General features: G+C 36.7%; 1 protein-coding gene across 1 annotated transcript in view; it reads left to right on the forward strand.

The window, feature by feature from the left end:
• Window positions 1–14,350, forward strand: part of POLQ (DNA polymerase theta) — a 92,436-nt gene extending 78,086 nt beyond the window's left edge. The window contains exons 27-30 of the mRNA XM_031454979.2: window positions 3,089–3,213; window positions 10,367–10,520; window positions 12,781–12,896; window positions 13,334–14,350. Coding sequence (XP_031310839.2) covers window positions 3,089–3,213; window positions 10,367–10,520; window positions 12,781–12,896; window positions 13,334–13,447 — 509 coding nt within the window. The 3' untranslated portion in view covers window positions 13,448–14,350. The remainder of the gene's footprint in view (window positions 1–3,088; window positions 3,214–10,366; window positions 10,521–12,780; window positions 12,897–13,333) is intronic.
• The last annotated feature ends 9,537 nt before the right edge of the window (window positions 14,351–23,887 follow it).

Genomic DNA, 23,887 nt, shown 5'->3' on the forward strand with positions numbered 1-23,887 from the left:
TCCTTCAACTCTGGGTATTCTTTATATTTTCCAACTCTTTGCTAAAAACTTCACTCTGTGCATCTATATTCCTCCTGAGTTCTCTGAACGTCTTCACCATCATTACTTTAAAGTCTTTCTCAGATAAATTTCCTATCTCTCCATCACTTATTTCTTCTTCTGGGATTTTATCTCATGCCTTGGCCTGGGAGATACTCCTTTGCCGCCTCATATCATCTATCTTTCTATGTGTTTGTGTATTCCTTCCACAGGCTCTGGGATTGTTGTCTTCTTATTTCTAGTATCTGCCCCTGGTGGATGAGGCTGGGCTAGAGGCTTATGCAGGGTTCCTGGCAGGAGGAACCAGTGCCTGCTCACTGCTGGATGAAAATTGTTCCTGGACCTCTGGTGTCTAGAGGCCTTTGTGGCTTAGGAAGTCTGCTGATGGGTGGGGCTGTGTTCCCACCCTGTATGTTTGGCCCGAGGGTTCCCTACAGGCTGTTCGTTGGGGCTAGATCATGGTGCTAATGATCCAATCAATATGTCAGCCTCCAGGAAAGCTCATGTAGATGAACATTACCAGAATGTCCGCCACCAGTTTTAATTCCCCTGGGTGAGGCGCAGACTTCCCCACATCCCCAGAAGACCCTCCAAGTCCAGCAGGCAGGCCGGGCCCAGGTTCCTATGAAATCACTTCCTCTTCCCTTGGACCTGGCATGCACAAGATTCTGTGTAGGCTTCCCAAGTGAATGGAGTCTCCGTTTCCCCTAGTCCCATGGGGCTTCGGGCACCAAGCCCTGCTGGCCTTCAAAACCAGATGTCCTGGGGTCTCCTTCTCTTCCCAATGCCAGAACCCAAGCTGGGGAGCCTGATGTGGGGCTTAGAGCTCTCATGCCTATGGGAGAGCCTCTGTGGCTTAACAAATCTTCAGTTTGTGGATCACCAACCGAGGGGTATGGAGCCTAATTATATCGTGAGCATGCCCTTCCTACTATCTTGCTGTGGTTCCTTCTTTGTGTTTTCAGTTGCAGAAGATCTTTTTTGCTAGGTTCCAGTCTTTTTTCTGATGGTGGTTTAGCATTCAGTTGTGGATTTGTTGTAGTCATGAGGAGAGGTGAGCTTGTGGTCCTACTGCTCCAACATCTTGACCAGAAATCCCATAAAAGTTTGTTCCTCTTAATCTTCCTCACCTATTTCTCTGCTCCCTCCACCCCCCTTCCCTCTGGCAACCACCTATTTGTTCTCTGTATCCATTACTTTGTTTCTGTTTATCAACTGAGTAAATTTAAAGATCAAATTGGTTTTATTTAATGATTCACGAATTGGGCAACATTGCATCTAGCAATAGAAAGGAGCTCCACTGAGCTGTAGTAAAGGAAAGTTTTTCAAAAGTGGAAAAGGGACAGAAAAAGGAAATTATTAGCAAAGAATGCATTGTTTCAGACACCCTCCTAAGGGGAATGGAAGGGCCTATCAGGCAGATAATCTCGCTAGTGCTGACCAGGTAATTCCAGGTTGACCGGTTAAAGGTTGCATTCCTATGCAGATTGAGACTGCAGTTAGGTTAAGTATTAAGTCTCAGTGACTCCTTTTTGGGCCTGCTGTCTCCTTTTTACCAGAAACAAATGTCTGTCAACAGTATTATAGATAAACAAATTCTGCAATGGAATGCTACTTAGCAAGAGAAAGCAGACACAAGTGAGAATGTACAGTACAATTCAGTTTTTATGAAATTGAAAAACATGAAAAAGATACAGTGTCATAAAGTAGATCCAGGAGTGTTTGAGGCTGATAAAGGGGGGCTGACTGTGAAGGTGATGAAAATGTTTTGTGCCTTGTACTGGTTGTTATAGGAATTTTTTTAAATGCTTCTAACTGTTCACTGGAAGTGGATGCTCTTTATTGTATATAAATTATGACCCAGAATTGATTGTTTTTTAAAGTAGTTCTTGTGGATCTCTGAATATTAGAAGTCCTCCTAGTGGAGTCAGGTGAGAGAATTTGTAGAGATGCAGTCTCTTAAATCTCATCCTTTGTTTTCTACTCAGCAGTATCACGGTAATTCTTAGAAAATGAGAGCCTGATTGCTTTCTGAAATTCCTATGCTAGTGGTCAAATATCACTAACAGCTTTACTCGATAGGGTTTTCTCCCCTCCTTTTACCTACAATCTTTTCAAGTGTCTTTCCTATACCAGCCAGACAATAGAAATCCTCAAATGAAGGGTTTTAATCGGGAGAGATTTGGATGAGCATTTGGATTATTTGGAGTATTTGGACGAGCAGAGCTGGGGGAAAGCAGAAATTGCACATAAGAATTAAGATAGATGAGCAGTCTCTATACTTGAATATGTTTTAAGGAGTTTAGAAAAAGAATGTTCCAGGAGAAAAGACTTTTCTAGCTCAGAGATAGGAATAAGCGTGAAGAGATTGTTCCACCTGGAGCCTAGAATTCATCCTGGAGATCCATATGACCTAATGATGGACCTATATAGCAAAGGATGAATGCTGGTATAGGGAATATGAAAGTAGCATGGAATAATCTTGAGATCCTGTAGTAAAACCACCTCAGTTTTAGTACCTGCTCTGTTGTTCTGGAGTTTAGTTTTGTACTTTTTGTTGGTGGTGGTGGTGGTTAAAAAACAAAGAGTGAGATTTTGTCATTTCTGAAGTCCTTTTTGTTTCTAAGGTTTTGAGTCTACAAAAAAGTGAATGACTATATGAGATGATGGGTGTTAATTAAACCTACTGTGGTTATATTTCACTATATATATATATAAAGTAAACTATCATGTTGTACATCTAATTTATATTCATTTACTTATTTAAATGGATATACTGGGGATTGAACCCAGGACCTCCTGCATGCTAAGCACATGCATTACCACTGAGCCATACCCTCCCCCTGTACTGTACATCTTAAACTTATACAGTGATGTATGTTAATTATTTCTCAATAAAACTGGAAGAAAAAGTGAATGAAAGTTTATATGCAAAGTTTTGATGATGTGATAATCATGGTGGGGTTTTCATATATTTCACTGTATTGAAACTGGTGAATGAGATTAAGGATGGACATTGGTTATAATTATTTCTTTATTTTCTTTGCAGGAATTAATCATTTCATGAGAGAGACAGTGAAGAATTGTAAAAGAGATGGATTTGTTCAGACTATTTTGGGAAGGCGTAGATATTTACCAGGAATCAAAGACAACAACCCTTACCGTAAAGCTCACGTATGTTGAAATTTCTCTGGATTTCTGACTTAATATTTTAAAGGCATATACTTTTTCACAAGGACTAGATGCTGCTAATGTTCCTTTTAGAGATTACTAGCATATTAATTTGATCTCCTGTTTTATTCAGGGCTTCTGAAGTGATGGTGCATGCCAGTATTTGCTGAACACAGTCTTTAGGGGACTAATATAAATATGGTTTCACTTAATAATACTTCAATTAAAGATATTCTGTTTTAGTAAGCCAATTATTTATTAGCTTTGGTAATAAGTTATAAGTAAACTTAGTTGTAACATTTGCTAATTGTTCTTTGTTTCAGATATTGTATACTAAGTTGTTGTATCACAGCAGATTGCCAGTGTTGTCAGAGATTAGCCAATCATTGAACTGTGGTATTTTTTTAGTTCATTCTGCTTGTTGATTTATTTTAAAAACTCTGGCTCATTAGAGGTTATTAGGATGCCCAAAATATTAAAGAAGGCTGTTTTTAATATTATTCAAAAGATTTATTGATGGTGTTTTCTCAAATTATGATTAAAATCTTTCTGAAATCATTAGGATCCATAAAAGTATTCTGTGTGTCTGAGCATTTAAGCTTCTATTATAGCATAAACCTTCTATTGTAAAGTTGTATTTTGCCCTTATCCCATACTTTTGTGTGTGAGTACCCACTACACGTTGCATGTAATGAAAATAGCCCCCAAATTGCTAAACTTCTGTCTTGATCTAGAATCTCTCAGAGCAATAATGCTCTTAGGGACTATGGAAGAATAGTTGGGTTTTTGTTATTTCTTCACTCTCTAGCCTCCCATATATCCACATACAGTCATCAGCTATCTGTCAGGCCTCTACCATATCTCCAAGTGAAGTAGGCACTGTAGTTGATGAGGAAAAGTAAGTCTTAAAATGTATTGGAAGGGATAAAACAAACTAAAAAAATATAAAAATTACATATATACTCAAGTTATTTAGGCTTCCAGAGAGTAGGTAGGTCTTGAACAAATTCTTTAAGACTAAAGTTCATATTGTTGGGCATGAGCAAAAGACAATCACAAGTGAGTAAGAGTTTGAGTAAGAATTGGCCAAAAACCAATCTGATAGTGGAGAATTTGAGTTGTCACTGAGGAGTTGATCATTTCTACTGGTCAGATGGAATCAGCTACTGGAAGGCTTTAAATGGCAGGCTGAGAGATTTGGGCTTGATCTAGTAGGGATTGATTATGTTTCTTGGGATTTACATAATGAAAAATGGAGGATAGATTTATTAATGATAATGAACCAAACACTTCGAAAAAGAAAACTAATGTTTTTATAGTTAAAGATATGAGAGTAAGACTTTTCATACCAAATCCTTAGGAAAGTCAGAGTTCTGATTCATTATGTTGTTGCTGAGAAAAAACAAGTTCCAACCTTCTAAATCAGCAATAGAGTAAATATAGCCAGATTTATTTTTTAAATTTTTGTTTAGTTTGCTATTCTTTTTATTTCAACTTTTATTATGTTAGAAAGTACACATAGAGAAAGCTCAAGAAACAAATATAAATTTCAATAAATTATCATAGAGCTGTACCTGTGTAACTACCATCCAAGCCAAAAAAAAATAGAATATTGTCAGCATCCCAGAAGCTCCTCTCATGCCTCTTCCTAATTACCTTCCTAGAAATAACCTCTAAACCTTCTAACCCTATGGCTTTGTTTTATGTATTTTTGACCACTGTATGCGTCATATATGTGTATTGTTCTGTGTTTAACTTCTTTCACTCAAAATTACATAGGCAAGTCATTCATGTTGTTGCATGTAGAGGTAGCTGTATAGATCTGATATATGAGTATACCATGATTTATTCATTTTTCTGTTGATGGGTTTCTAGTTTGGAGCTATTATGGATCTTGCTGATTTGATCATTCTTGTGCAAGGTTCTTGGTGCACATATATTTTCATTTATGTTTGGTAAAGACCTAGTCATAGAATTGCTGCCTATCTTCAACTTCAGTAGATAAAGCCACGTTGTGTTTTATGGTGGTTATAGCAATTTATCCTCTCATGTGTGTTCTCATTGCTCTGCATCCTTGCTAACATTTGCTATTAAGTTAATACAGTTTTAGCTATTTTGGTGGTATAGTATCTTGTAGTTTGTATTTTCTTGAATACTAATGAAGTAAAGCAACTTAACAATTATTTATTAGCCATTTATTTATTTTTTTCTTGTGTAAGTGCCAATTCAGTTTTTCTTGTTCTTTTTTGTTGTTGTTGTTGTTGGGTTGTCTTGTCTTTTTCTTACTGATTTATAGGAGCCTGTTACTGATTCCACGTGTGGAAAATATTCTCTTCCACACTGTGTCTGGCCTTTTTGTTCTCTTATTAGTAATTTTAGAGGAAAGGAGAGTATTAATTTTGTTTATTCTTAAATATTTTATTGAGAAATAACATTTATGCAATAAAGGGCACAAATCTTGAGTATAAACCTTGAAGTTTCACATACACACACACACACACACACACACACACACTGATAAAGCCACTATCATAATCAAGATATAGAATTTTTCCAGCACCCCAGAAGACTTATTTATATTTCTTCCAAGTTGGTACTATCACCTCTGTGCAGACACATAAAGCTTTAGATTAGTTTTATATGAACTTGAATTTTATTTAAATGCAGTCATACCACTTGTACTCTTGGGTCTAACTTTTCATTCAAATATACATCTGTGAGATTCATGTGTCATGTGCAGCTATAGTTCATGTCTTTATTTAGCTGAGTAATATTCCATTGTAGGAACATACCAACAATTTATCTTTTCTAATATTGGCAGACATTTTGGTCATTTTCAGGTTTGGGCTATCATTAATAAAGCTGCTATGAATATTCTTGTATTTGTCTTTTGGTATACATATGCACCCAATTCTGTTACCTTAGAGTGGAATTGCTGATTCATAGAGTAAGCATATTTTTATCTTTAGTACATGCTGCCTGATTTGCAGAGTGCTTATTTTCATTGCCATCAGCAATGTATCTACATTCTTGCCATTGCTTGGTATGATTGGTCTTTTTAATTTTAGCAATTCTAGTATCTGAGTCAGGGTACCTCTATGTGCCTTTAATTTGCTTCTCCCTGATGACTGGTGATATTGAACTCCTTTTTTATATGTTTTTTGAACATTTGGATACCTTCTTTTATGAAATGTCTGTTTAACTGCTATGTTTTTATTATTGAGTTGTCTGTCCTTTAACTGATTTATGAGAGTCCTTTATATAGTCCAGATATGAATCCTTTGCTTACATAGATTTATCAGTCTTTTGTATTATTGTGTTGCTTTCCTTGATCTGTTTAAGAAAGCTTTTTCTACCCCAATTTCAAGAAAATATTCTCTAGAAGTTTTTGGTTTTACTTTTACATTTATATCTATAGTCAACCAGGAATTGATTTTTACTTCTTATGAGAGATTGAGGGTCAAGGTCCTCCCTAACCCCCATGGACATACAGTTGTCCAAACTATTTATTGAAAAGACTGAGCTTCCCCGAACTGCTCTGCAGTGCTGCCTTTGCCACAAATTATATTTTAAAATATGGATGTGTCTGTTTCTGGTCACATTGTTTTGGTCTGTTGTGTCTGTTCATCCTTTAGGCAGTGTCATACTACCTTAGTTATGAAGCTGCTTTATAAGATGTTTCGGTATATGGTAAAGTAAGTTTTCTCATCTTGGGTCCCTACTCCTCCACCCCCCAAGAACCCATTCTTGGTTCTGTGTATTTCCATATAAATTGTAGAAGCAGCTTGTGAATTTCCACACAAACATAAAATCCTATTGGGATTCTTAGTTGCAATTGCCTTAAATTCATAGATCAAGGTGGGATTACTGGACATATTTATAAATTTGAGTTTTCCAATCCATGAACATGTTATATATGTCCATTTTATTTAGGTCTTTGGGTCCTTTTAAATTCTTCATAGTAGTTTTGGGAAAGCAATCTTACAAGATTTTTATTAGATTTATATCTAGGTGTTTGAAAAGTTTAATGCTGTTGAGAATGCTATCTTTTTAAAATTCTTTTCCTTTTTTATGTTTTCTAACCTTTGCTCCTGATAGATATATAATTGTTTTTATTGTTGTGTCTAAAAACCTTGCAGATATTACTTACTAATTCCAAAAATTTATCTTTAGATACTTTAAGGTATTCTATCTACACAGTTTTCATCTGCAAAAAGAAAAAAAAATAGTTTTATAACTGCCTTTCCAAATCTTATTCTTTTTTAACTTTTGGTTGATTTACTAGCTAGGACATTGCTGAATAGAATTAGTGATAGTGGGCATCTTTGCCACTTTTCAGATCTCAGAGGTGAATTATAAGCATTTTACCGATTAAGTGGAACTTTCCTTTAGGTTTTTAATAGTGTCTGTCAGATAAAGTGAGCTGCCTTATATATGTGCTTGTAGGCCGTAGAGTCTGTATGCCAACACTCAGCTGTGCTGTTGTAGCGCAAACAGTGAGTGTGGCTGCATTCCAGTAAAACTGCATTTATAAAAAGAAGAGATGGGCCATACTTGGCGTGCAGGCTGCAGTTTGCCCACCCCTGGCCTAACTGTTCCTTCTTTAAGTGTAATCTGCCTTTTTTTCTCTAGGTTGTTTTCAATATAGTATTTTTCTTTTTGTGTGGTTTCTAGCAGATTTTCTGTTATGTGGTTAACTGTGTGCTTTTTTAAATTTCCTGTGGATGTGTGTGTTAAATGTATCCTTTTCTGAGGGTGTTATGACTTCTTGAATCTGCACCTTGAGATCCTTTGTTGATTTTGGAAAATTCTTAGTCATTTCTTCTTCAATCATTGCTTCATCAGATCTCTCCTCTCTGAAACTTCTATTACAAAAATTTTAAACTTTTTTCTTTAATTCCTCATTTTTCATATCCTCTGTTTGGTATTTTTCGATGTTTATATTTCATCATGGTTACTTCTGGATATTTTCTTCTAACTTGTCTTTCAATTGGCTGATTTGCTCTTCAATTTGCTGTTGAGCAACGATTGAGCCTTTAAGTTCTAAGTAATATAGAACTTTTCCAGCACCCCAGAAAGCTTTTGTATCTCTCTCCAAGTCAGTACTATCCCCACCCCTGTGCACATACACCAAACTATAGAGAAAGCACTGTTTAAGTGCTTTAAGTTCCATTATTTTTATTTTTCTGTTCTAGAGTTTCCATTTTGTTCTTAATTATGAGTACATGGTTCTCAATAGTGAAATATTTTTGTCTTTTATTTTCTTGATAACATGATTATTTTATAGTCTAATGAGTTTGATAGTAGTCTGTAATCAAACATGTCCCATACTTGGATCCCTGTAGTCTATTCCTATTGCTTTTTATTTTTCTTAGTTTTCTACAAAAACAATTACATTGTCTCAACTCCTTATGGGCCTCCTGCTACTTGATGGGCCTGAACCCAAGTATTTTTTCCCACCCCTCAAGACCATCAAGCTCTGTTCAGCTTCTTAGCCTCTCAGCTGCCTCTTTTGGAATCTGTTGATGTCCCTGGGAGAAAGGGCAGCCTCCAATGCCCGTATCACCACCTCCTTGCTTTCCTTTCTCTTCTAGTTCTTTAGGTTCTGTAATTTTTCACTTACTTTGTACCTGTCTGATTTATTCAAAAAGGCATTTTCTGACCAGCTTTTCTGGTTGTTATCAGTGGGAGGATTGGTCCTAATGGCCTAATCTCCCATTACTAGAAACCTATATTTTTATGTTCATGAAAATGCTCTGGTGATGAGAAGCAACTGAGATTATGGGACACAAAGCCAAGACTGTCAAGTTTTCTTATTTTGGAGGAGAATCAGGGAAGTACAGTATCACGAGAATAAAATATATTTATGTTAATCATATTTGCTTATGTCACAGTGAAAACAACCCAAAATTTCAGTGACTTATAAAAAGAAGCTTTATTTTTAATTCATGTTATAGTTTGGCTCTAGGTCGACTATGGCTCTGCTCCAGTCCCTATCTGGGATAAACTCTTTTTTTGTGTGACAGTGTTAGATAGTTTTTAAAACTTCTTACATGTGCTGTATGTCAGTTTTACATTTCATTGGCCCATTCTTAAAGAGTGAAAAACACTTTGAGTCACATGGCTTTGGGTGGAGGCTATGGAACTTCACAGAGAAAGGCAGCAAGCAATAGCAATAACAACATAATCCACTGCACAAGGCATACAGTTTCAAGAAGGGGAGGAGTCAGTAGAACTTTGACATTCAGTCAGCCTTTAAACAGTGACAGCTGAGTGAGTTTAGAATGAATTCATCAGCATTTGACAAAACAACAGTTAGTTTAAAAAAAAAAGTCTATTTAACTAGTATTTAATATAAGGGAAGTTGGTGATAGGGAGCTCTCTCAAGTTACGTAGATCCTCCAGTGAGTAGATCCTTCCCACTTTCTGAGCCCTTTGGGAACAATAGGAGTGATATTCATGGATAGGTTGCACCCTAGGTACTAACCTGGACCCCTGTTCCCCTGCCCCAGGATGATCACTTTTAGCAAGTGACCATGGCAGCAATAGTTCAGGGAAGTTCTACTTTAATACCCAGGACTCTAGGATTTGCTCATTTACTGGCAGCTAACAATTAGCCCCAACAGCCCATAGAAAGCTCTGATTAATACCAGAGGGCTCCAGATCTAGTGGGCCAAACTCTACATAGGACCAAGAGTCCACTGATATGAGGGATGTACTTGAAACTTTCCAACCCACATGACAAAGAATGATATTCTAATTATAACTATTTAGGATTAAGAGCAATTGTATTCTGAGGAATACACCCTTTAAAGTGAAATTTAGAACATCGATAATATAATTTTGGGCCTCTAAATACATTTTAAGTATAATGCAGTTTTTGGTTCCTGAGTGTTGAAGATTTCTAAATTGAAGCAACCTGACGTTCTTTTGTTTAATCTATCCTCTAGTGAATGACAACCCAGAATCTAGAGCTCTGGATCATTCCAGTTGTTATTCTTAGGATGCAGGTCAATAGTTGTTATCCTGGGTCACATCTCGTCCAGATTTCCAGTCTGGTTGCAGGTGTCAGCACTAATCTGTGGACACTTTAAAGGCAGGTATGAAACCACGTTGGCATATCTGATGGAGCACCTGTTATTATTGTTTCTCGTAGGCTGAGCGTCAGGCTATCAACACAACAGTCCAAGGTTCGGCGGCTGATGTTGTCAAAATAGCCACAGTTAATATTCAGAAGCAATTAGAGACCTTCCACTCAACCTTCAAATCCCATGGTCATCGGGAGGGTATGCTCCAAAATGACAGAACAGGTTTGTTCATAAATGAGGCCCCTGATATAACATGGTGAGATTAATTATGTCAGAAAAGAAAAGGAGAAGTATTTTACATATTATTTCTCAGCAATTCTCAAACATTTTGGTCTCATGGTGTCTTTATACTTTTAGAATTATTAAGGACCCCAAAGAGCTTTTGTTATATGGATTATATCTATTAATATTTACCATATTAGAAGTTAAAACAAGGGATTTTAAATTATTAACATTTACAGATAATAATGATAATAAACCTACCATGTGTTAACATAAGTAACATTTTTATGAAAATAACTACATTTTTTCAGAATAAAAGATAATTCGTGGTGAGTGACTATTTTACATTTCTAAAAACTCTAATGTCTGGCTTAAGAGAGAATGTTTATATTCTCTTATCTATTTCTGCATTCAATTTGTTGCAATATCATCTATTTTGTAACCTCTGGAAAATCCTCTGTACAGTCTAGGGTGATAAATGTCCCAATTTGTGGGAGACTGATGGCTTTCCCGGGATATGGGACTTGTAGTGCTAAAACCAGGATAATTTGTTACCTTGTTGTACACTTATGAGAGAATGAGACTAAAAAAGGAAAATAACCTCTAAGTGTTATTAGGAAAATAAAAAATTTTGACTTTGCTGATGCTTTGAAAGGATCTCAGGGATCCATGTTGTTCCTCAGACCACACATTAAGAACATGTTGATTTTCCTGTTCATGACCTTTCACGAGCACATGTACACATACACACACTTTTATATTTGTAGAAAGAGAATGTACAGTCAAACTTATTTGGGGAATAATGTACTGTGTACTTTGGAGGATTTGGAAATAAAAGTTATCAACCTATGTTTAAAATTTAAATCTACTAAAGAAAGGAAGATATGATACCTGACTGAAATGTTTACATGACTCTTCACAGCAAAATGATGCAGTGCAGTGTCAAAATGATAGCATCAATCTTTAGAGTGAGTGAAAGACAATGTAGATACGTCACAGAGGATGACTTCGTGTGTCGTGCTGAGTTAAAGGTAGTAGTAGGTCAGTGGGATCAAAGGGAGTGGTGCCTGAGGAAGCAGACCACACAGGGAGTAGGAGGATCATGGCATTCTGGGTCAGAAGACAAGTAACCAAGGGAAATCAAGAGGACAGAGGTGCGGTGATCAGAAAGCAGAAAAATTAGAGCATCTGGACAGCCAATGATGTAAGATAAGTGGGGCCCAAAGGGGCAGATCAGATTTTAGCCAAACTGGTGAACAGGTGCCTTTGCATCCCTGGTATGGAAGCAACTCGCCGTGCCTCATCTGCCTTTGTTCTCTTACCCTGCAGGAGCCATCTCAGAAAACCAGGTAATGACAACTAAAGAACTCTCTTGGGAATTTCAGCTATCGAGGGAGGTGGTCTTTGTGCTGTCCTGAAGAATAAGTAGGAAATTTGGATGGCAGAAAGGAAGGACTGCTCTGAAACACGGGCAAACAAAGGCAGTTACTGTAAAGGTGTTAATGTTGAACCTTATTTTAGTGATCAGGGTGGTGTAATCTGTACCACTAGGAAGTTAGGAAATAGTAACTAAGTGTAGTATAGTGATTTTTAAACATTTTTGGGCTCATGGGTTCTTTTGAGAATCTTTTGAGAAAGACAGAGATCATCTCCTCAGAAGAAAGTACAGACATAGACCCTTACATGTATCTTTAAGGGTCTAAGTATCTAACACTCTCCGAAGTCCACATTTGGACCCTAGATTTAGAATTACTTGTCTAGAGTGTGTGGTCCAGTTAAGGAATCACCACTTCTACCATGGTGACACTTACGGCCAGAAAAAGACATCAGGGAGTGTCAGTCTTATAAAACACTGCCTAAAGACAATGCCAGTTCCCTTTTCTGGAGCAAGAATCAAGCCCCACACTACTCTAGTGCTGTTCTCAGAGAAGTTGGTAGTGGGAACTCCATGGAAAGAGAAGATGGTTGTTTATGAGAAATAAGCTAGACTAGAGTTTGGAGCAGAGTTCTTTAAACTCCATTTACTGACTTTGTTAGATTTCTCATTTGTGGGAGAAAGTTGATGAAGATTTGAGTTTACCTGATGGGTGGGATAGGTAGCAACCAGCAAGTAGTTATTTTCCTGGTAGTTGTATATTTTATGTGTTTTAATCTCTTAATTAAAATTTCCCAGAACTGCTCAAAATCTCTCTTAAAAATATTTTTTTCTATAGCACAGTGACATTGCTGATCAGTTTTGCTACTTTTTTTTGTCGGGTAGGATTGTTACCAAAGAGAAAACTGCAAGGGATGTTCTGCCCAATCAGAGGAGGCTTCTTCATCCTTCAACTCCATGATGAACTCTTATATGAAGTGGCAGAAGAGGATGTTGTTCAGGTATTTTTGCAGTGTTTGTGTCCATTCTACAGAAAGCTAAAACATGGTAGGTCAAGCTAAGGTGCATGAGATTTCGGGAACCCTTCCCTAGCCCTGGGATAGGTACAGAAAAGTTGAATCCTTAAGGGTAGAGAAAGAGCTAAGAGTGCTGAGCTTTAAACTCATTTAAAAAGAAATTCCTGCAGGGATATTTTTGTCTGGGAGAAGTTAGATGAGAATTTGGAGTCCTTGTCCTGAGGATTCCAAAGCTCTGAGCATTCTAGTGAACCTGGCAGAGCTCCTGCTCATCGGGGAAGACCAATGTGGGATGCCTGAGTCTTTTCAGATTTTGAGTTTTAAGCACCATGAGGTGAAGAGCTCCAGTCTGGCTTATCTTCTCAGTGGATGGGCTGGGAAACATTCTTTGGACAGAGTTTGTTAACTTTTTTTTTTTTTAGGTAGCTCAGATTGTGAAGAATGAAATGGAAAGTGCTGTAAAACTCTCTGTGAAACTGAAAGTGAAAGTGAAAATAGGCGCCAGCTGGGGAGAGCTGAAGGACTTTGATGTGTGATTGTGGGGTAGCCTGGTGTAGGTACAGTCACACAGAAAGAACAGAGATTACCTTTCCCCTACTTCATGAAATAGAAACCCTCAAGTCTTGATGAACTTAGGATAGTAATTTTATAGTGAGAGTGTCAATATGTATATGAGAGTTTATTCTCTGTAGTGTAAAAAAAATTTTTTTGAGGCCAAATACCAAGTTTAATTCAATCTTTAATATTCTTTAATTTAATACAAGAAAGTATTTATGAAATTGCCTTTTAAAGCTTACTGTGGCTCTAAACAGGTGCAGAACACATGCTTCAAATATGTACTTAGCACTTTGGGTCCTCATCTGTCTAGGTTGAGCATGAAGAAAAAACTGCTGCCTTGGAGGCATTTTCAGCCCAACCAGGATTCAGAAACTTGTGATAAGGACCCTAATAGGAGCTGGAGGCAGATAAGGATTTGGTTTCACATAAGCCACTAGGCTTAGGCGTTGTGTGTATTTGTATCCAATATCAATTTAAGACTTCTGAAGTAGTAATTTTAAATAGCATTGGCTAATGAATTAAGAATTCTGTAAAGTGGTAAGGCTTAGTATGGATGTAGTCTAGGAATAGATTGTCATGAAATGCTGTTTCTTCTTCCTTTCCCTCCCCCAGTTCATGCAATGAATGTATTTCAATACTTAGGTATTATAAAACAAGCTGTGCCTCTTTAAGAGGTATCCTGATCTGTAAGATCGGATATTTATTGCAGTTTAATATAATACTGCCTGAGAAGGAAAACACCCCCCTATTGGTCCCTCATGCCTCTTTCTCTGTGGCATTGTGAGACTACTCATGTTGAAAGATGGTACTTTATAACCCCAGTCAGAGGTGATAACTGACCTTTTTGATGTTTCAATAAAATTAATTTATGAGAAACTTTATAGCAGCAGTTCAGTTTTTAAAAACTTGTGCTTGGACTAAGAGTATTAGAAGCCTGTGTCACCTATTTATTCTGTACTTTGCTCAACAATGTCTCTGCTCATAGGAAGTGTTTATTATATTCTTAGTTATCAGAAGAGCTCTTTTATGTTATTAATCGGAATTTTTTTAAAAAGTTGCTTTATAAACAAAGTGTAGTGCACTATTAGAAGTTGGATAGTGCACAAGACTTTTTTGGGCCGGGGGTGGGAGGGAAGTGGGCAGAAGACAGCAGAGGTAAGAGGGAAGTTATATCCTTATTTCTCAGATTTTTTCCATATTACGTGTACCGTGTTTCTTAGAAAAGCTGTAGTGCTGTTAGTATCGTGATGGTCTTGAGAATCCAGCACAAGAGAAACCTCAGTCTATTTACATGAGTGTTCTCCAAATACGAGTGCAGACGTATATAGGTCACTCCCACCTCATTTTCTGCAGCTGTGGCTCTACATATGTAGTTACATGTCTTTTCTCATCTTTTTGACCTATCAACTGGACTTAAAACAATCCTTGCTTTGCATGATTCAGTTATGCACAAATTCCAGTTACAGTAGTTTACTTAAATAACATTAGTGCTACAACACAGTTCAAATTTCACTTACCATGGTATATTAACTGAGTAATCACATAAAAGTTCAAACTTCACTGGTAGCTCTTCAGTCCACAAGTCACTATGTAAGTAATAGATGTGCATTGTGGTAGGCAGAATAATGCAGCCTCCCCCAGCATGTTCACATCCTACTCCCCCAAACCTGTGAACATGTATCACGTGGCACAAGGAACATTGTTGATGTGATTAAGTTAGAGATCTTGAGATGGGGAGATTATCTGGGTGATTCCAATACGAACACAAGGTAGGAAAGGAAGGCAGATGGTCCAAGTCAGAGGAGGAAATGTGACAACGGAAACAGTCAGATTGAGATTTGAAGAATCTGCACTGCTGATTTTAAAGATGGAAGAAAGTGCCATGAGCCAAGGAATGCAGACAGCCTCTAAAAGATAGAAAGAGCAATGGAATGTACAGCCTCCAGAAGGGATGTGGCCCTGCCAACACCTTGATTTTAGTCCAATAAGATCATATTGGACTCCTGACCTCCAGAACTGTAAGCTAATAATTTGTGTTTTTGTTTGTTTTTCAGTTTTGAGATATAATTGGCATACCACACTGTATACATTTAAGGTGTACAGCATGATGACTTGACTTACATATATTATGAAATTATTACCACAATAATTTTAATCGGCATCCATCATCTCGTTTAGATACAAAAAAAAAAGAGAGAAATTGTTTTTTTCCTCCCCCTGTGATGAGAACTTTTTGAATTTACCCTTTTAGCATCTTTCAGATGTACAATCCAGTAGTGTTAACTGTAGTCATCATGCTGTGCATTACACCCCTATTTTCTGTATATAAAATCACGTCATCTGCAAATAGAGACGATTTTACTTCTTTCTAATTTGGATGCCTTTTATTTCTTTTTCTTGCCTCATTTCCAGTACTAAGAGTTCCAGTTCTATTTTTAATAGGAGTGGTGAGAGTGGGCATCCTTGTCTTGTTCCAGATCTTAGGGGGAAACTTTAAGTCTTTCACTATTGAGTATATTAGCTATGGGCTTGTCATAGATGGCCTTTATTATGTTGAGGTACAGGCCTTCTGTACCTAATAAGAGTTTTTATCATGACCTGATGTTGAATTTTGTCAAATGCTTTTTCTTCATCTATTGAGATGATCATATGATTTTTATCCTTCATTCTGTTAATGTGGTCTGTCACCTTTTTTGACTTGTTTGTATTGAAATATCCTTGCATCCCAGGCATAAATCCCAGTTGATTATGGGGTGTAATCCTTTTAATGTGGTGTTAAATTCAGTCTACTAGTATTTTGTTGAAGTTTTTGCATCTATGTTCATTAATGATATTGGCCTGTAATTTTCTTCTCTTGTGTCCTTTTCTGGCTTTGTTGTCAGGGTAATGCTGACCTCATGAAATGAACTTGGGAGTATTCCCTCCTCTTCGATTTTTTGGAAGACTGAGAAGGATTGGTGTTAATTTTTCTCTAAATGTTTGGTAGAATTCACCAATGAAGCCATCTGGTCCTAGGCTTTTATTTTACTGGGTTTTTTTTGTTTGTTTTTGCTTTTTTTCTTTTTGTATTACTGAATCAATATCCTTATTAGTAATTGCTCTGTTCACATTTTCTATTTTTTCATGATTTAGTCTTGGTAGGTTGTATGTTTCTAATAATTCTATTTCTTCTAGGTTGTCTAGTTTGTTGAAATGTAGTTGTTCATAGTAGCCTCTTATGATCTTTTGTATTTCTGTGATATCAGTTGTAATGTCTTTTCTTTGACTTATAATTTTGTTGATTTGAGTCCTCTCTCTTTTTTCCTTGGTTAGTGTAGCTAAAGATTTGTCAGTTTTATTTATCTTTTTAAAGAAGCAGTTCTTAGTTTCATTAACCTTTTCTCTTGTTTTCCTGATTTCTGTTTAATTTATTTCTGCTCTAATCTTTATTATTTACTTCCTTCTGCTAAATTTGGGCTTAGTTTGCCCTTCTTTTTCTAGTTTCTTGAGCCATAGGGTTAGGTTGATTTTTCCGATCTTTTTTTTTTAATTAAAATATACTTTATTGCTAAAAAATGCTAACCATCATCTGAGCCTTCAGCGAGTTGTATTTTTTGCAATTATAACACCAAAGGTCAATGATTATAGATTATCATAACAAGTACAGTCATAATGAAAAAGTTGGAAATACTGGGAGAACTATCAAAATGTGACAAAGAGACACAAATTGAGCAAATGTTGTTGGATAAATGGTGTCAACAGACTTGCTCAATACAAGGTTTCCACAAACCTTTGGTTTGTAAAGTACACAGTATCTGTGAATCTTTCTTGTTTCTTAATGTAGGCATTTCTTGCTATGAACTTTTACTGCATCCCATAAATTTTGTCATATTGTGTTTCCATTTTCATTTGTCTCAAGATACTCTTTTATTTCCCCTTTAGTTTCTTCTTTGATCCATTGGTTGTTCTGGAGAGTGTCGTTTAATTTCCAAGTATTTGTGAGTTTTCCAGTTTTCCTCCTGTTAATGATTTCTAGTTTCATACCATCGTGGTCATTGAAGATACTTGGTATGATTTCAGTCCTCTTTAATTTGCTAAGACTTGTTTTGTGGCTAACCTATGGTCTATCTAGAATATGTTCCATTTGTGCTTGAGATTAATTTGTAGTCTGCTGTTGGATAAAAAGTTCTGTATATTAAAATGTTCCATTAGAGCCATATGATCTATAGTGTTGTTCATATCTGCTGTTTCCTTAATGATTCTCTTTCTGGATGATAAATTCTTTGTTGAGAGTAGGGTATTAATGTCCCCAACTATATTTCAATTTCAGTTTATTTCTCCTTTCATTTCTGTTAGTTTCTGCTTTATTTATATAGGTGCTCTGATGTTGGATGCATAAATATTTACAGTTGTTATAGCCTCTTGATGAATTGACCTCTTTAACATTATAATCTTTTTTTGTCTTTTTTTTTTTTTAATCATTTTTACTCTAATGTCTATTTTGTCTGATATAAGTATACCTAATCCTGCTTTTTGGGAAGAGAGGTTATCATTTGCTTGACATATCTTTTTCCATCCCTATAGTCTTAGTCTGTGTGTGTCTTGTTTTTTGGACTAATTTTTTTTATTGAGTTATAGTCAGTTTGCAATGTTGTGTCAATTACCAGTGTAGAGCACAATTTTTCAATTTTACATGAACATACTTATACTCATTGTCTCATTCTTTTTTGCTGTGAGCTACCACAAGATCTTGTATATATTTCCCTGTGCTATACAGTATAATCTTGTTTATCTATTCTACATATGCCTGTCAGTATCTACAGATTTCGAACTCCCAGTCGGTCCCTTAAGGCTAAATTGAGTGTCATGTAGTGTCATATCATTGGATCTTTTTTTTTTTTTAATCCATTCAGCCATTCTGTATCTTTTTATTGGAGAATTTAATACATTTACATTAAAGTAATTATTACACCCAGAAGCTTTCTGGTCAGGCAGGACAGGGAGCTGCAGTGAGCAGTGAGTGGAGCTATGATTCTGCTCCCCTGCCTGGGGAGGCAGGGACGGGAAGGTGGGGAAGCAGACCAGGCTTTAGGGCTGGAAAGAGTCTTCGAGGTCCCAAGTCAGACAGACTTGCATCTTGCCCAGCTCCCTGGACAGACTGCACCAGTGTGTTGGCTCTGGGTCTGTCAAGATCTGAGTGGTAGTTGTTGCAAGCCCCTCTTCCCTTCTTCGTCACAGTCTGATTCCCAGTGGTCAAGCCTTGCAGATTCCCCTGCATCTCCAAGTGGGACTCTGAAGAAGGGACCCACAATGCTAGGAGAGTTGGATGTCCACTGGATCTCTTTTCCCACTGGAGGAAATGAAAGCTCAGGTGAGACTCATACTGTGCTGGCCTGGGAGAGAGGCAGTGTGGTCAGCATGTAGCAGCTCCTCTTGTCCTTCTAATGTTGTCTGCCTCATTATCTGTGCTGCAGGGGATGCTTCATTCTCACCCCCATGTTCTAGGATTTTCTCTGTGGTGTCTTGTCCATGAATAGTTGTTAGTTCTTGTGAGGGGAAGTGAAGTTGGGAATGACCTATGTCACCATCTTGGTGATGTCACTCTTCAATTAAAAGATTTTTTTTTTATTATGGGGGGAGGTATTTAGGTTTATTTTTTAAATGGAGGTACAGGGGATTGAACCCAGGATCTCGTGCATGCTAAGTGTGAGCTCTACCACTGAGCTATACCCTTCCCCCTCAATTTGTGTTGTTTTAAACCAGTAAGTTTGTAGTAATTTGTTATAGCAGTAATAGGAAACTAATACACCCATTATGATGAGTTACCAATTATATTACTTCTTTCAAAGTCTGTCCATGACTGGTCACTGTACATCTGTCATTCACTTTATACACAGTAAAGTGTGTAGCAGTGTTGATTCCTGGCCTTCCAGTGTTAAAGCCATGTGATATTTTATAAAAATGGGTAATCAGAAGAGGAAAGTGGCTAATTAAGACACAGGCACACCAGAGAAATGAAAAATGGCAACACTATAAGTGAAATTCAAACTGGACACAGAGTTACAGAAGAAATAGTTGACTGTGGAAGTATTGACACTGATGCCATTTGAGATATTCTAGATATGCAACTTGAAGAACGTGGTGAAGGCAACATTATCAATATAAATGAGGAAAATGGTTGTGACAGAAAAGATGAAGATGTCCTAGAGGAAGTGATGTGAGCAAAATTTATTTATTAACCTACAAATTTACTTTAATTTCAATGAAAGTCTCCATAGGAATTTTTTTTTTTGAAATAGATAGTATCCTGAAACTCATCTAGGTGAAAAAACCTCAATTACCTATTAAACTTGAAAAAGATCAATATTAGGCCATACTGTAAAGATTATAATAATTTATCAGTTTGATAAGAACACAGAAATAGACAAATAGATTACTTGGGAAGTCTAAGGAATTTAGAAAACAGACTTGCATATATATGGGAAATGATTTAAATGTCATTTCAAATTAGAGGTGAAAGAATGAGTCATTCAAAAATAAGGGTGTAGTGACATGTTTCCCGTTTATCAAAATACCAAGATGCCAGATAGATTAAAAGCCTAAATATATAAAAAAAACCAAACTAAAGAAGATGTAAGAGATTATTTATTATTTTATAGATGTAAAGACCTTTAAACAAAGTTCAAAAGTCATAAAGCTAAAAGATGATAAAATTTGACTGCATTAAAAGAAAAAAAATCTTCAATATGAAAAAGTGATGACAACAAGATACTGAACAGTCTAACCTAGGGGAAGGGAATAGATAACCCCAAAGGAATCCATAACCTAGATGAGACTGAGTTAGCAAGTGAGACCACAGGACCCTGCCTGAAACAAGAGAGCAAGGCACACGTTCACTAATTGTAATTTAGCACAAATCAGTGAAAGGTGCTCAAGGGTCTAGAATAGACCTACTACCCTTATAGAAGGGGTCACAGAGGACACAGTGACGCACAAGGACCAACACCCTCTTCCCTTACCATGAGGTCACAGAAGACTTCTCCAAACCCAGAATTTCTTAGGAAAACTCAAAAATAAAGGAAAATCATTTGTAAAAAATAAGTAACTATACTAATTTCCAGAGTTATAATAAAAATGAACAACAAATGACCTATAATATCTGACTCCATCTCTTGATGTTTGCTGACAAGTTTCAAGCCTCACCTTCTCTTTTCCCCTTCTGCCCCACATCTGAGTGAGCTGAGAAGAGAGCCTGGGTGCTCCTCTCTTTCCAGTGCAAGCCTCTTCCTGCAAACCTTGCCCCCACCCCCCCACAACAAAACCCCTGAGCCAATCTCTTTATCTTCGTCTCTCAAGCCATTTTTGGGCCACTTTGGGTGCCATCCTCCTCTCCCCAGAAAGCCTCTTTATGTGAATAGTTAATCTTTTCTATGTCCTCTTAGGGTGTGTGTGTGATATCAGTCTCAACATCTAAACCAAATTTTGGGTAGGGTGTCCAGTCTAGTTCTGTAGGGTTGCCACAATAGAACTATTCAGAGAAAATAGTAAAAAATCACAAACAGATAAGTCAAAGAAGAGTAAAAATAAAAAGATGTTTAATTTCACCAATTAGAAATTCCAGTAAAAACCGTAAGATGTCATTTTCACCTCTCAAATTATGAAAAAAATTAAAAGATGAGTATTGAGAATGGAGGAAAATGTAAGGCAATAATAGTTCTTATATACTCGTGAAGAATAGTTAAATTGGCAACATCTATTTGAGAGGTTTAAAGGAGCATACCCTTTGACTCAATTCCACAGCATCTTCCCTGGAGAAACACTTGCATATGTGCTGAATGCATGTGCAACAATGTTCACTGCAGTCTTGTTTGTAATATGGAGGGATTGGAAAATATCTAAATGTTTACTACTAGAGTAGTTGTAACAAATTATACTTTATTGACACCATGCAATAATATAAGTAAGTTAAGTATTGACATGGAAAGGTATCTAAGACATAGTAAGTACATGAATAAGCAAGTTGCAGCATAGGAAAATGTGTAGAAGGAAACAACTAATAACTAGTACAGACAAGGGTAGGGGGCGACCAGGGGAAACTTACTTTTGTCTGAATTTATTTGGTGTCACACAAGTATGCATTCGTGTATTATTTGTGTAATTAAAACATTTTTTAAAAGAAAAAAACTTAAATAATGTTTGGATTCGCAAACCAGCTCAGAGAACTACTCTTTAACCCACAAAGCAGCTGTCCATTTGCTATGAAAGGTGGAAGACAATGTTACTGAAATGCGGTGAGTCAACAAAAATGAAAATATTTTTATTTTTTAAATTTTATTTTCAAATAATTTCAAACCTAAATAAAAGTTTCAGGAATAGTACAAGACTCCCTCTCAGGTGCGAAACAACACTTAAGTTTTGTAATTTGCTCCAATTATGTCTTTTATAGCAAAAGGGTCCAATCCTAGATCACATGTTGTACCCCGCTTATCACATCTCTCTCTTTAGCCTCCTTAAATCTGGAACATGCATCTTTCCTCTACTTTTATGAAAAGTTGGATACAGGGGAGTCATTTTATAGAATGTCTCTCAGTTTGGTTTTATTCAGTATTTCCTCATGATTAGACCTAGGTTGTGCATTTTTGGCAGATTATGACAGAGGTAATGCTGTGTTCTTGTCATTATGTGTTGTCAGATGGCACATGATGTTTCCTTACTGGTTGTGGTAACATTGATCACTTGATTAAAATAGTGCCTGCCAGATTTCCCTAGTGTAAAATTATATATTTTATGATAAATAAGTATTTTTTGTGGAGATACTTTGAGACTATATAAATATCCTATTCCTCCATCCTGCTTTAACCCACTAGTTTTAGCATCCAGTGGTATTTGTTGGCCATGTTATTATCACTACGATGATTGCCAGAGAGTAAATTTAAAATTCCATCCACGTTTATTGGTTGACATTCTATAGTAAAGAAGAGCTTTCTCTTTTCCTAATTAATTAATTAACATCAATGTAGATTCGTGGGTTCCTATTTTATTTAATAACTATTAATACTTTTGATACTTATATTGTCCCTGATTTGGCCTGTATGTGTCCTTTCAAGCTGGCTTCTGTGTCCTATTGACACATCCCCATGATTTGAATATCTTCTGGCATAAAAACATATTCCAGCCTTGAAATCAGCTGTTTCTTCAAGGAGCCATGTTCCTTTTAGCAGAGTATAGTGTTTAGAAATCAAAATCAAGGTATGCTCATTGCTCTTGGGGGTTTTTTCCCAGTCCTTTCAGTGTTCAGAATTAGGATACACACCTTTTTACATCATACATATGCATTTTAATATTTTTACAAGACACTGATAGTTCAAATTCTAATTCAGTACTGCATGGTTTATTCTCTCTTTCCCTTCTATTTGTACTTCTCCATTAGTGAGAACCCTGACTCCTGTATCCTCGATTTATTTACTTAATTGCTCAATCCTTAATCTCCTGACCTGCTGGGCTGCCTTCTGCCTTGTTCCAATGCCTTCCTCACACAGGCACCATTACTAACCACCTGAGGGCTGACCCTGCTCTTCACTCCAACTCCACTCTCCTGTGGCTGTCCTGCTCACCCTGCTCCAAGTGCAGATGGGGCTGCAGTCAACAGTATGCTCAGGTTGGTTGACTTTTGGACTGAATGAATGGGGAAAAAAAAAAAAAAGAGAGCGAAAGGAAGGGAAGAAGGAGGGAAGGAAGAAAGTCAAATCAGTATTTTAAACATTGAATACAGATTTGACTGTAATTCAAAGAGGGTGAGGAGGTAAAATGGATCCTTTTGAGAAAATTTTGAAGGGAAGACTGGGTATTTGAATTTTTAAAGGGTCTATCTTTTTATTTGTACTTTAAATAAAAAAAATTCTTTAGCCTAGGGTTGGTTGGTTCTTTTCCGTTTTTATATGGAACCAAAACTAGGAGAGAAACGGTGGTGGAAAATTTTTTCTGAGATAATTAGACAGCCTTTGGAAGAATAAGGTTAGTTGGCTAAGGCCACAGTATAGATAGCTATAAAGAATTAGCCATGCAGATGAAAGCCAGGGGAGCAGGAGAGCACACACTTTCTGGGGGACATTTGGAGGTGCTGAGTTTATGTATGTCCATAATAACCAATAGGTGGTGGTATAAGCCCACCCATAATACTATAATAGCTTTCTTCTTCTTCTTCTTCTTTTTTTTCTTTTGCCTGCAGGAAGTAAAGTATGAGTGTTGAGTTTCTAAGTATATCTTGTTTAGCCTAAGTTTCTTATGCTGCACTCTCACCAAACTTAGCTTTATCTGTACTTCACCAAAGGTGATAGCAGTTAACATCCTTAAAAAATTTGTAAAGTCTTCTGACAAAAAGTTACATATTTCCACAATTTGATGGAAAATTTGGCTATTTCTACCATTTTAGATTGATA

The sequence above is a fragment of the Camelus dromedarius genome, chromosome 2 (assembly GCF_036321535.1).
Source record: "Camelus dromedarius isolate mCamDro1 chromosome 2, mCamDro1.pat, whole genome shotgun sequence".
NCBI classification, from domain to species: Eukaryota; Metazoa; Chordata; class Mammalia; order Artiodactyla; family Camelidae; genus Camelus; species Camelus dromedarius.